The sequence below is a fragment of the Podospora bellae-mahoneyi genome, assembly GCF_035222275.1.
Source record: "Podospora bellae-mahoneyi strain CBS 112042 chromosome 1 map unlocalized CBS112042p_1, whole genome shotgun sequence".
NCBI lineage: Eukaryota > Fungi > Ascomycota > Sordariomycetes > Sordariales > Podosporaceae > Podospora > Podospora bellae-mahoneyi.
This window is the reverse complement of record NW_026946359.1, coordinates 5,598,706-5,610,640: the sequence shown is the minus strand read 5'-3', so window position 1 is coordinate 5,610,640 and position 11,935 is coordinate 5,598,706. Positions and strand designations below refer to the sequence as shown.

At 51.7% G+C, this 11,935-nt stretch overlaps 5 protein-coding genes and 1 non-coding gene across 6 annotated transcripts; 1 reads left to right on the top strand and 5 right to left on the bottom strand.

Annotated features, from left to right (window-relative positions):
* Window positions 1-64: 64 nt before the first annotated feature.
* MC69 (Secreted virulence factor mc69) lies at window positions 65-1,229 on the bottom strand. Its single transcript, XM_062874966.1, has 2 exons — window positions 541-1,229; window positions 65-466 (listed from the first exon to the last, which is right to left on the bottom strand). Exons 1-2 carry the CDS (start codon window positions 682-684, stop codon window positions 398-400), a joined length of 213 nt encoding a protein of 70 aa, XP_062738182.1. The 5' UTR covers window positions 685-1,229; the 3' UTR covers window positions 65-397.
* A 371-nt stretch (window positions 1,230-1,600) lies between these two features.
* On the bottom strand, window positions 1,601-1,691 carry QC761_0018970. The gene has a single exon. It is a non-coding gene; the product is annotated as a tRNA-Pro (tRNA).
* Window positions 1,692-2,337: 646 nt separating this feature from the next.
* Window positions 2,338-3,160, bottom strand: QC761_116925 (uncharacterized protein; the record flags this gene model as incomplete). The annotated part of the gene is made up of 2 exons (XM_062874965.1): window positions 2,338-2,921; window positions 3,133-3,160. 2 exons carry the CDS (start codon window positions 3,158-3,160, stop codon window positions 2,338-2,340), a joined length of 612 nt encoding a protein of 203 aa, XP_062738181.1.
* Window positions 3,161-5,586: 2,426 nt separating this feature from the next.
* Window positions 5,587-7,313, bottom strand: QC761_116920 (uncharacterized protein; the record flags this gene model as incomplete). Its single annotated transcript, XM_062874964.1, has 3 exons — window positions 5,587-6,653; window positions 6,711-6,796; window positions 6,874-7,313. 3 exons carry the CDS (start codon window positions 7,311-7,313, stop codon window positions 5,587-5,589), a joined length of 1,593 nt encoding a protein of 530 aa, XP_062738180.1.
* An 864-nt stretch (window positions 7,314-8,177) lies between these two features.
* QC761_116915 (uncharacterized protein) lies at window positions 8,178-9,440 on the top strand (the record flags this gene model as incomplete). The annotated part of the gene is made up of 2 exons (XM_062874963.1): window positions 8,178-8,753; window positions 8,813-9,440. 2 exons carry the CDS (start codon window positions 8,178-8,180, stop codon window positions 8,846-8,848), a joined length of 612 nt encoding a protein of 203 aa, XP_062738179.1. The 3' UTR covers window positions 8,849-9,440.
* A 604-nt stretch (window positions 9,441-10,044) lies between these two features.
* On the bottom strand, window positions 10,045-11,923 carry QC761_116910 (uncharacterized protein). The gene is made up of 3 exons (XM_062874962.1): window positions 11,558-11,923; window positions 10,801-11,466; window positions 10,045-10,744 (listed from the first exon to the last, which is right to left on the bottom strand). Exons 1-3 carry the CDS (start codon window positions 11,616-11,618, stop codon window positions 10,530-10,532), a joined length of 942 nt encoding a protein of 313 aa, XP_062738178.1. The 5' UTR covers window positions 11,619-11,923; the 3' UTR covers window positions 10,045-10,529.
* Window positions 11,924-11,935: the final 12 nt, after the last annotated feature.

Here is an 11,935-nt window from a genome sequence, read left to right as displayed (position 1 = left end):
GGCATGCTCCCAGAAATAATATACATCTCAAAAGTAGAGGTATCAAAAGAATCGAATATCCCATCACATAAACCCCCTCCTCCCCAAACATAGTAAAAGCCCAGATATCTAAGCAGACCAACGATGTAAACCGCAGGATGCATACATTAGACACTGCTGCTCTACAAGCATATCGGCCTTCTTTGCTGATTGAACTCGTGCATTCCCCGGCTCCTTCTCATAGTCCTGTCGGTTGGCGAGAAACTATCCGACGTCGATTCCATCTGAAGTTCAACAGGTTGCTCCGCGACCCAGTTGAGCAGCCCCCAAGCCAGCCATCCCGTGCAAGTCCAACAAACTCTCCTCTATTCACACCGCAGGCGCTTGCTCCCATCGATTGTCCAGTTCCATCGTTGGGCTAGAGCATGTCCCCAATCACATCATGTTTGTGCCGAGAGGTGATATTATCTAGTTGTTCCTGAGAGGTCTACACAAACACAAACAAAGTCAGCAAAAGAACCAAAAAAGACCCCTATAATAGAAAGAAAGGGAACAAACATACCCGCACCCCATAGGCGTTACAACCCCAAAGTAACAATCCTCCGACGCCTTGGGAACGACCTGCTCCGGCTTGATGGGGATGATAACCACTCCCGCGCTGGCGAGGGAGACGCAAAACGACATGACAACAGCGATGAACTTCATTTTGTCTCTTTTTTCGTCGAAGTATTTGTATGTATGTATCGAATTAGGTAAACGTAGATTAATGAGCGGGTATTCGCAAAAAAAAAAGCAGCTCCAGGCTGTAGTATCAAAAAGAACGTGTGTACGGTATACCGGTAGATAGAGACGGGTGATCAATCACCTAACGTCAAAAGAAGAGAAGAAGGGAGAGGGAGGGAGAGAAGCGAATGGACCGGTCCAGACAAGACACACGAACGAAACCCAAGACACCAAGACAACGCGAAGGAGAGGAAAAGAGAATGAAGCGTCAGGCGACAACGGCAACACGAACGGTTACGCCGGCGCCAAAGGGCAACCCGACCACCAGAAAAAGCCACCAAGAGTTTCAGATGCGACAGCGCTGGAAAAAAAAGGGAAATGCGGGGCCGTTCCGTTCTGGCCTCCCCCTTCTGGTGACAGTTTCAGGCTTGAAACGATGAGACGAAATGTCAGGCGGTTACAACTCGCCAGCCACAATCCTGCTCTACGGGATAATGATCCAAATACCTTACAAATGAATCGAAAACCCCTAAATATCTTCAGTGACTCGACATCCACTCTCCCTCCATCAAGACGAGTCTCAATCAGGTGACAATTGATTGGAGAGGGATGAACCCTGCCCCATCCGCCCACGCGGATGTTCTTGCCCAAACCCCTGCCGGCCCGAGCGACCCTTGCACCGTCAGGGGTCGCCTGGGCAGCAAGGGGAGTGTAACGGTAACGGTGGACGGTGGTGGTTACATAAGCCGCTATCACGAAATTGTCCCATTGTTGAACTCATCCTGAGATGCCACAGTCGGCCAACGAAAAAAGACGGCAACTCTACAATCTCAACCGAGAAACACAATAGCAACAGCACCACCCACCAACCATAATACCGAAAATTGCCAAAAGAATGGGGGCCACCCGGGGATTGAACCCGGGACCTCTCGCAAGCAATGCTGTAGGGTGTACCCTAAGCGAGAATCATACCACTAGACCAGCGGCCCTTGAATCCATTGACGAATTGTTGATTCTGTGGCAGGATATTGATCATATCAGCGAAAATTAATACTGCTTGCTCGAACGAATCAGCCCTTATTCCCTTCTTCATTGTTGTCACATCACGACCAGAAGCCAAAACCGCCGCCACCTAAAAAAGAATCATGTTATTTCACGAGGCAAAGATCAATTGCTATAAGAGCCACCAAACTAAAGCATATCCCTCCAAACCATAACAAATTTCTACACCTAAATACATCTAAACAGACGTCGTGAAAAGAAACATAACCATACTAACTTTGCCAACTCCTTCACATCATCCCCAGTGCAAAATGACAGCCTCCATACACCTCTCCCACCCACCCCCATGCCGATTCAAGAAGGCCTCTATCAGTCTAACAAACTAGCTGTTTAGGGTCTACCTATCTATTTGAACACACCTACGATTTGCTCAAAACATGACAACGGAATCAAAAGCTTTTTGGACCATCTCTGACGTCAATAGCTATGTTTTGAGGCCTCTTGACTTTCGCCCAACACCTGTCGACCATGTTTAAAGCCTATTGACCATCTTTCAAGACCTGTTCATAAGAAAACGAGGTCTGAAAGCATCACCACACACATCAAAGTCCCCATACATACCAGGAAACAGAATTACTCATGATACCCCCCATCATACCCATCTTTAGCCCCGTTCTTCTTCCTAGGCCCTCCGCCCACCGTCCTTCCCTCCCCACATCTCCCCTCGTATCTCTTCCCCTCCTCCCACTGAAGAATCACACTCCCACAATTCACCCCCCTCGCAACCCTCTCACTCGCATCCAACACCCAGCACCCCTTCTTCATCACCCCCGTCCCCAGCGCCGCATTGCGCTCATCCGTGCCAACAATCCCCAGAGCACACAGCTCACTCTTCCCGGTCTCTGACACCACATATGTCAAGTCCGTGACCGGCACCTCAATTCTCACCACCTCCCTCCTACCATCCTCCGTCTTGAACCCAAAGGTAAACTTGACTTGCGAGTGTTCCTTCTGGAACCAAGGACATGGTATCCTTGCAGGCTGCTGACTGTCCAAACCATCATAACCCGGCCCCCAGAACGGTGTCGTCGGGTCAGTAGAGATGGCTCTGACCAGGTCCGGGGGAAGGTAGGTCAAACCGTTAACGGTCTCGAGGCCCACGGGGATACGGAAGTTCTCGTACCTGTGAGGTGAGTTGTTGATAGGCCTACTGGTATCTGTTGAATGTGATGAGACGATGGTTGAAGGCGTTGGAAGGATAGTGCCATGCGTGTGGTTATTTTTTTGCAGGTCTGTTGGCATTTGTTGAAGACGTTGCAAAGATAGTCTAAGGCGGGCGAGTGTCTGCTGTAGGCCCGGTTAAGTAGTGGACAGACATGACATTGTCAAAAGATGCCCCACTGTCAAACTCCAAGAACTCCAGCCAAACTCTGTACGTGTCAAACCCTCCGTCCATAGGGCTGTTTACAGCCGTCAGCTCAGGTGTCGGAATCAGCTCCAACGGCCCTGTAAACTTGCCCACGTCGACGCCATCCAGTACCAAATTGCCCCCCCACCCCCGAGTCTTGGTTGCCATCCCCAAAGAAAAGGCCAAACACATTCGACTGAATATATCTCCGTTTACACAGCCTCTACATAAAGGTACTTCCCCTTCCAAAACCAACCGCACCATCGTAATCCCCCCACACGCCGGGTACGAAGCCGGTTTTGTGGGGAGCGGGCGTGCCGTCTGCATTCCAAGAAGTACTGTAACTAGGCATCCCAATTGAGATGGACATGCCCTCAATTGATACATCATGTGTGGCGGGGATAGGTAGAGTGTCCTTCCCAATCGTGCCTCCCACATCTACTTCGAGATCGCCTCGGCCAAAAGGGTCGCCCGTTGGGACGTGCTTGTAGCTTTCACTAATGGGAAACATGGCAGACTTTGCTAGTTCCACCGTGTCCAATCGACTGGGTAGGTACTGTTCCTGTCCCTTGCCACCTGGGGGGCTGGTGTCGATAATATTGGCCGGCGGCCAGACCTAGAGGCCTGGACTGCTGGTATCTCACGTGAGGCGTATTGGTTGAGGAGGCGTACCCAGGTCAAGAGTGACATAATAGCTGGATTGAGGGTTGGTGGGAAAGATGTCAGAAAGCCTTGCTGTCGCCATGCTGCTGGCGTTGGTGACCGGCAGAACCAGACTCTGAGGGAAAAGCATGACAATGGGAGTGTCCGGTAGCGGTATTATTTGAAAATGCTGGTCGGTTGGTCGAGGTCAGAATGTTAGTGGACGGTGGAAGATTGGGATAGAAACTCAAAAGGCTGATGGGAAATATGTTGCTGCAATTCCAAAAGAAAACAGTCACGTCCACCCACCTAAATAGTGCGGATGGAAGGTGGAAGCAAGCAAGCAATGCGTACCTCCTCATTTTGGCTGTTCTTACCTACCGAGTACCTCCGGTTTGTTGGGAACCCAGTGACATCTGATGTCAGGGTAGGTATCAAGACGGGAAGGTTTTGGACAATTTTCCAGGCAGCCACACCATTCCCACACGTCAGAGAGAGTTGGGATTCCTTGGATCTGCCAGATTTTTCTACTGATAATATCTTAAGCCTGCGTCTTATCAAACTAATTTGGTGCTGAGTGCTAAACCATATACCACCGTACATAGAAGCACCGTGTGCAGAGAAGGAGCGTGTGCATAGAAGGAGCGTGTGTGACGAGCAATTCAATGATGGTAAATAAATAAAAAGTATATTCATCAAAAGCACCCGTCTTGGAAGTTATTTGCATTCCAGGTTAGAGCTACTAACGACGACTCGGGAGGAATACATACCCACAAACACATATCTCTTTCTTGCAATGTACCTACTACTTTGAATCTGAGACACGCAACCCATTCACCCAAGCATCCAAAAAAGGAAACGAGCTTAGACATGTGTGCAAGTGCCCCTGACCCCTTACCTGATCAAAGTCACCCCCTATATACCCGCCTGTCCACGTTTCACCACCCCACCCCCGTCCTTCCCAAGCCCTCACCATTCGAAACACAGGCATGAAACCCTTCAATACGGAACACTTCACGGAAAAGATCTCACCCGAATTCGAATCTGCAGAGCGCCAAAAAAAAGGCCTCGTTCTGCTTCTCTACCTGACCCCCCGACCCCTGACTATTCGCGGCGCGGTTAGATCCCCCCCTTTTCCTGCTCATTCACTCGCTCTTCATCCTCCACTCCCAGTCACAGACCAGGTAGCCTCAGAATTCCAGCTTGCTCACATTCTCCTACACCTCTCTAAACTACCATCACAATTACATTTTTCGTCATCTGTTCTCCGTAATGTAAAAGAGAAATAAAATATATCCAAATAAAAAAACATTTCAAAACGACTCTCCAAACATGGGAAAGATCTTTTCTAAGCGATAGGGGTGGTGGTGATTGTCCTCCATCCATCCTTCCATATCCATCCATCTCAATAACAACGAAACACAACGCCCGCCTGCCTGCAATCATCATCATCAACAACAACAATAACCAACAGAGCCACGGCCAAAAATTAAGAGGGGAGAAAAAATAACCAACAAAAAAAAAGCAAGGTAAAAATATGGTACACACACACAACACAACACACTCCCTTCTCTTGAATATTGTCCAGATCCCCCACCACAACGTTTCCATCCGTGACATTCCATGGCGTGCAAGCAGGCATAGACGCTAGCAAGACAAAACCGGGTATCATCCATAAAAAACAGACTCCGAAAACTCAAGTGTCGTTCAGGACCGAATTCGTGAGATCAAGTCCCAAAGGAGCGGACCGCTGTGAGGGGGAGGTTGGGAGGTGGTGTGTGTGTGTGTGTGTGTGTGTGTGCACCAGGCTGAGAAGCAAGCGCAAAGCACGCTTAAGCAGCCGCTCGGCAAGCCGCTTCTTGCGCATTGCAGTCAGGGACGGTGCGACCAGGAGCCTGGCCAGAGTTGACGGCGCCGGCGCAGGCGTTGTTCTGGATGGCGCAGGCGCGGAACTGAGCCTCCTGCCTGGTCACAAAGGTGTTACCGTTGACTGCGAACGGGCGGTCCGCGTTGCCAGAGTCGGTCACGGGAGGGGGCTGGATGCCGGCAATGGCGGCACCGGCGTTACCGCCTCCGTTGTTGTTATTGTTGCCGCCATTATTGCCGTTGCCGTTGTTTCCGGCCTCCGAACCTCCGCCCGCTTGATTTCCGGCGCCCTGGTTGCCTTGGTTATTATTTTGGTTTCCCTGGTTGTTCTGGCCTTGGTTATTACCTTGGTTGCCCTGGTTGTTCTGCTGCCCCTGATTACCCTGCCCCTGATTGCCCTGACCCTGGTTGCCCTGGTTTTGGCCCTGGTTGTTCTGGCCCTGGTCGCCGCCATTGTTGTTGTTGTTGTTGTTGTTGTTGTTGCCACCGTTGTTGTTGTTGTTGTTGTTGCCACCGCCGTTGTTGTTGTTGTTGTTGTTGTTGTTGTTGTTGTTGTTGTTGTTGGCGCAAGCACCACCAACAGAGAAGTAGCGGCAGTCCTCTTGGGAACCACGCTGGGCAACGGGCATCAGAACGGGCTGATGGTTGGAAGCACTGGACATGGTGCAGACACGGTAGCAGCCAGTAGGGAGACCACCAGTGACTTCAGCGGCGAGCTGACCGTTGCCGTTACCAGCATCGTTGATACCCTTGAAGAAGGCAAAGACAGTGGCATCCAGAGGCTGGGTGGGGTTCAAGGTGTTGCCAGTGTCCTGAACAGTGACGTGAGTGTGACCAATGATCTGGCCGCCTCCATTGAGGGTCTGGGGAGCCGAGTAGTAGGTGCTGGTGGCGTTGGTGAAGGCGCCGAGCTGCATGTTGGCGACGTTGACCTGAATCTGGAAGGTCGTGAGCGGCTCGAGATCATCGCCGTTCTTGGGGTTGAGAATGACAGTCGAGACCATGCGGTTGGCGGAGGGGATTTCACCCATTGCTGTGTAGTGTTAGCTCTGATCGAGGTTGGAGCACAGCTGAGAAGACTGCAACTTACGGATACCGTTGCAGGAGCCATCCCGGTTTTGCAGACCGTTGGTCAATGTTTTGCCCTGGCAGAAGTTGATGAAGTTGGCATTGTCACTATTTATCAACTGTTAATATACCTCCAGGTCTTGCAACAGGTCACAAAGTTTATGAAGTCGGCATTGACAACTTACGTAGCAGAGTTGACCTGACCATCTGCAGCCTGGGCACCGTTCTGGCCGGTAGACTGAGAACCAGTCTGGAGAGCAGCCGCAGCCAGACAAGTCTCCGACGCCTGGTTGTTGTTCCCCCCGTTGTTGTTGTTGTTGTTGTTGTTGTTGTTGTTGTTGTTGTTGTTGTTGTTGTTGTTGTTGTTGTTGTTGTTGTTGTTGTTCTGGCCATTGTTGTTCTGGCCATTGTTGTTCTGGCCATTGTTGTTGTTGTTGTTGTTGTTGTTCTGGCCGTTCTGGCCACCACCAAACTGACCATTACCGAAGCGGTTTCCGAAGTTGTTCTTCTTGCCAAACTGCCGTCTTCCTACAGTCCTTGTCGGGGTTCCGTACTGGTGAACTGATGCCGCCTCGGCAACCATGGCCAAACCCATCAGGGCCGCTACCGCGTTCTTCATCAACATGATGGCGTTTGAGAGTCGAGAACTTTCTAACAACGAGAGAGAGATATGTAGATCGGCGGACCGTCGAAAGGAGGAAGGAAATCGTAAGCGCAGATGGTACCAGACCGTCAGAAAAGTTGAAAAGTCGTTAAGGAATGGTAAACGACAGCTAGTGTCGACGGAGAATGTACAACCCACAAGGGGCGAGAAAGGAACGAATGAAGGAAAGAAAGTAAAACGACACACAAATCACCACAGGCCGCAAGAAGGGGACATGGTCGAAGAAGAAGGGAGCAGAGGGGTAAAAGAATCGCGGGTGGGCATTATAAGAGGCATAATGGCTGACGAAGGTGGATGCTGCGACGGCGATCCGACGATACCGCCAAGCCGACGTTTCTCACACCCCAGCAAGCCAAGCAGTTTCGAGCCCTGGCGAGTCTCCAGCGAAGAAAAAGAAGACATGGGACGTTGCCGCCAAGCATCCCGGGACCAGGAAGACCAGGATGAGGGCACGGCGAGCTGAGCGGCAGGAGGACGGAGCAGGAGGTGCTTGGTGGTAGGGATGCTGGGGTGGCAGCTCCGCGATTCCAAAACACCACGCCAGGGAGAGAGAGAAAGGGATGGCAAGGGGGTATGTCGGAGCCGTCTGACGGAGGGTGGCACGAAAGGATGGAATCCGACAGCTCTCTGCAAGAGAGCGGAGAATTGTCAAACCTCAACAGTACTCAGCAACTGCGGCTCTCAGACGTGGGGTAGGGAGAGGGGGGAGGGGGGGGGGCACACACCCACACACCCTCAATAACAAAAGAGGAAAGTGTACCTTGCAGATATGGCTTCTTGGAGGATCTTGACTGCAGGAAGGCAGCTGTCATTGGCTCATCTGCCATGCCATTGTCCAATATTCATCGAATATTTGGCGGTCTTCACAGTTGGCCAGCGAGGCGCCTGCACATCGACTCCCCAGATTTTTCAAGTGCCGGGAGGGCCAGTTGCTCGCCGTCCACAGCGGCCGTCTTGGACACGAAAATGGCGGCCGTACGGATCTTGCAGGGGACACAAAGCGCTGGCTTTCTTCTTTCGTGTAGCAGAGCAAATTGCTGGGCGCCAACTGCATCTACCTCTGGAGCGCCGTGCGTGCGGTTGGAAAACGCTGCGAGAAAGTTGATGCGGCTTCTGTCCCAGAAAGCCAATGGCATCCATGTCAATTTGTGCCTCTGGCCAATCAGCGCCCTCGCTTCGTGGCGATCGGGCAGCTTGTGTCTCGGGATGAAGCGCAAGCGAGCGAGCATGAGTTCTCCTCCTTGTAAGTCAGTTCATCCCCCACTTATTCTTCACTTCTCCTTGAAGGCGCTTCTCGGGCTCCCGACTCCGACAGAGATGCCTTTCATCAACCGCCGGCCGGCACAGCAGGAGCCGCCGCCGCGTACCGACAGCCGCTCGGAGAATGTGTACAGACTGAGGGTGCGATCTTCATCTATTTCCTCTGCGCATGGGCCCCTGCTTATATGTATCTGTATCAGAAGCTGTTTTGCTTCTCCATCATCTCGTCACTGTAGCTGTCGGGAATAGGAGATAGCTGATTACACCGCTAAAAGTCAGCCACTTCGTTTGGTCAACCGAAATCCAGCACGGCTGTTCCGAAGAATACGAATTACATCGACAACGTCACATTCGACGGAGATTTCAACATAAAAGAAATACCCCGTCGGCCCAAGACCGTGCCCGGAGACCAGCAGTTCAAGGCAGCTAATTAATGAGCACCTTGGCTTGGAAATCCTTTCATGACACACAGCGCCACAGCGAAATATCTGGATAGGATCTCACAGTCGCAATCCTGACAGATGAGCGCAGCTTTGCTTCCAGGCCACCCCCTTTTCGATGGTCTTGTCATTTGGTAGTTCGTCCAAAGTTGAAGCTTGGAGCAAATAAGCTGCGTGTCGAGCCGTGGGCCTGCATATTTCAATACAGTTGAATCGTTGAGGCTGTTTCCGTCCCGACCCCGTCGTTCCTGGTGCCTGTCTCATCAGTCATGGTTTCTGGGGTATCGATGCTGATGCGACTGTAGAATGACACCCACGGCGAAAGGAGGAGGCCAAATTTGTAATCTAACCTTGACAAAAAAGATCCCGTGGCAACACGATCGAAACAACCCTATTTTTGCAAGCCCTGTCCAACGACTTGTTTCGTCCCACTTCCATCCCAACTCTCTTGCCTACCTATATGAACAACATTGGATGACAAGCAAATGGGGCCCTATCGTTGAAGATAGGTGACCCGAAAATGCTCAGAGCCAGCCCAAATCTCTAGGTTGGATCACAACAGACCATGCGTTCTTCAACTTGGCCGAGTTGGACATAAATGGCCGTGGCTCCCATCATCAAGTCGTACAAAGTTGGAGAGAGCAATCCTTCCGTTCATCTTGATCTGATGCCGCTGACTGACGTCGGGAAGATCGCGATAAGATAAGAAAGGTGTCCACAAACCTGGGGTTGTGTAAAGACAGGGGTTCCCTGTGCCAAGATTTTTGAAGCAAACCCCTGAGCCTCATGAGACAGACAAAAGACCCCTCACATCTCCCGGGCCTGCAACATTAGGAGGAAATCACCGCCTGTGCACTATGAAACGATGCAACTCTGACCCCGAGCCAACGCCTCGGTCCTACAGCGGACACTCGGACACATACACATAGGAGCGAGGAGGTTGACAAACAGAAACATGGAGGATGGCAACCGACACTTGGCCAGCACGCTCCGTGAAGGTCACAGCGGATGAATCGGCAGCTCTCATCCTCGAGGCAACAGGGCACCATCCAGTTTCTCAACGTTACCCGTCGCAATTGCCGCAGGCCCGTGACGAAAGATCACCAAAACGAAACAGATAATCGCTGGAATCCTCGGGGAGCTCTACCTACGCTACGACGACAGTCCGCTGCTGCCTCCCCTTGGCGCCAAAGACAAACCATTGATGGGTAGTCATGACGTTGTCCGGCACGTTCAGACACAGCCTACATCCACAGCATGTGGCTATTCTCGGAGATGGTCAGCGGCCACGGTTTCCATCATGCAAAAATGAATATCACCGATGATCACTGCTCTCGACAGAACTATTCTCGACGACGACAGAACGCAAATCGTTTCATGAATAAGAGAAATATGTCGTCTCAACTACCGAAGCCACGATCACCGCACCTAACCCCTCATCCTGGATCCTTCGTTGTACCACCTATGAGACACTTTTCTAGAGGTCTCCTGGCATATCCGAATCCAGATCTGGCTCTGGCTCCGACGAGGCTGGCAGCTCAACAGTCTTGAGGCTCGAGATGATCAAGTCCAACCAAGCAGCCAACCGGAAGCCAGCCTTTGCAACCTGCTCCTCGACGACAGGAGCGGCCTTCTCGTAGTAGTCCGTTCCCAGCTCCTGGCCCTCGATGGCTTCCGCGCCTTCTGGCAATACTAACCGAGACATGTTAGCTTTTGTCTTTGACCTTCGAAGGTTACCAAAAACTTACCGGTAGTGCAAACCAACGCATTGCCCTCAACCGCCCACCCTAGAGCCGTAGCAATCGGATCCGTGATATTCGTCCCCCTTAGCCAGCCGGACTTGCTCTCCGCCGCGTACTTCCCACTCTTGATCTCCTCCGTCAACTCGTCGGCCCATTTCTTCGCAAACGGATACGGCTTCCTGCGAATGCCGCCCACCAACTTCTCGGCAATGCTCGTATCCCACACATGGTGCAAGTTCAGCTCTTTTCCTTCAAATGTAACATGAATTCCGTTGCCTCCCCTCGCCACATCCTCGGTATGTAGCGGTTGGTGAATATCACCAATAAAGTGAATCACAAACTTTGCTGCCTGTGCTCGCCGCCAGAGTGGAAGCTCAGTGTCAAGAAGCTGGGAGGTGTAGTTCTGCAAAGCGCTGACCACGCAACCGGCTTCTTTCTTGCAGTCACGGTCGTAATCTACGCCGCAGTAGGTCGGCGGATTGTCATGGGCGTCGATGAAGTGGAAGCCCGAGGTGAAGCGGCCCCATTTGGTGTACCGGATAGAATCTGCCCAGGTAGCAACGCCGGCGAGGTAGTCGCCGGTGTCATTGCGGAGGAGGGTCTGAAGATAGGAGGTGGTGGAGTCAGAGACGAAGTTGGAGGCGATATAGGCGACGGTAATGTGACCAAAGCCTGTTGTCCATCTGATCAGCAGCCTTCATCTCATCTCATCTCATCTCATGGATGAAAATCATATGGAGACATCAAAAGTAAACAAACTCACCTCCCCACGCCAAGGCCCCCCGCAACGCTGCAGCGCTCACTGCAACCGACGATAGCCTCATCGTGTCTGCGGTGCTTCTCTATCAACGCAATGAACGCAAATACCAGCAAAACAATGTGATACACAAAATGCAGAATACGTGCTACACAAAGCAAAAATGATATACTGTCACAAGATGTCTTGGATGATGGTGGATGAGTGACCGTGGCAAGTCCATCTGATATGCCCGACACCCGATCAGAGCAGCCGCTGGGTGGCTGACCGCCTCAGCCGCCCACACCAAATGTTGGCAGAGGAACCCTCCCAGCGAATCAATTCAAACAGGTGCCAACAGGGGTCCAACGTCGAGGAACTCTCACGGGTGCCACATTGCTGAGC

What these genes read in the sequence shown, in the direction of transcription:
- QC761_116910 (XM_062874962.1), bottom strand. Translation starts at nt 11,618, where the DNA reads ATGAGGCTATCGTCGGTTGCAGTGAGCGCTGCAGCGTTGCGGGGGGCC. An exon ending in GGGGGCCTTGGCGTGGGGAG is followed by an intron (nt 11,467 to 11,557) that starts GTGAGTTTGTTT and finishes GATGGACAACAG; the next exon opens with GCTTTGGTCACATTACCGTC. An exon ending in TGCGTTGGTTTGCACTACCG is followed by an intron (nt 10,745 to 10,800) that starts GTAAGTTTTTGG and finishes TGTCTCGGTTAG; the next exon opens with TATTGCCAGAAGGCGCGGAA.
- MC69 (XM_062874966.1), bottom strand. Translation starts at nt 684, where the DNA reads ATGAAGTTCATCGCTGTTGTCATGTCGTTTTGCGTCTCCCTCGCCAGC. An exon ending in TAACGCCTATGGGGTGCGGG is followed by an intron (nt 467 to 540) that starts TATGTTTGTTCC and finishes GTGTTTGTGTAG; the next exon opens with ACCTCTCAGGAACAACTAGA.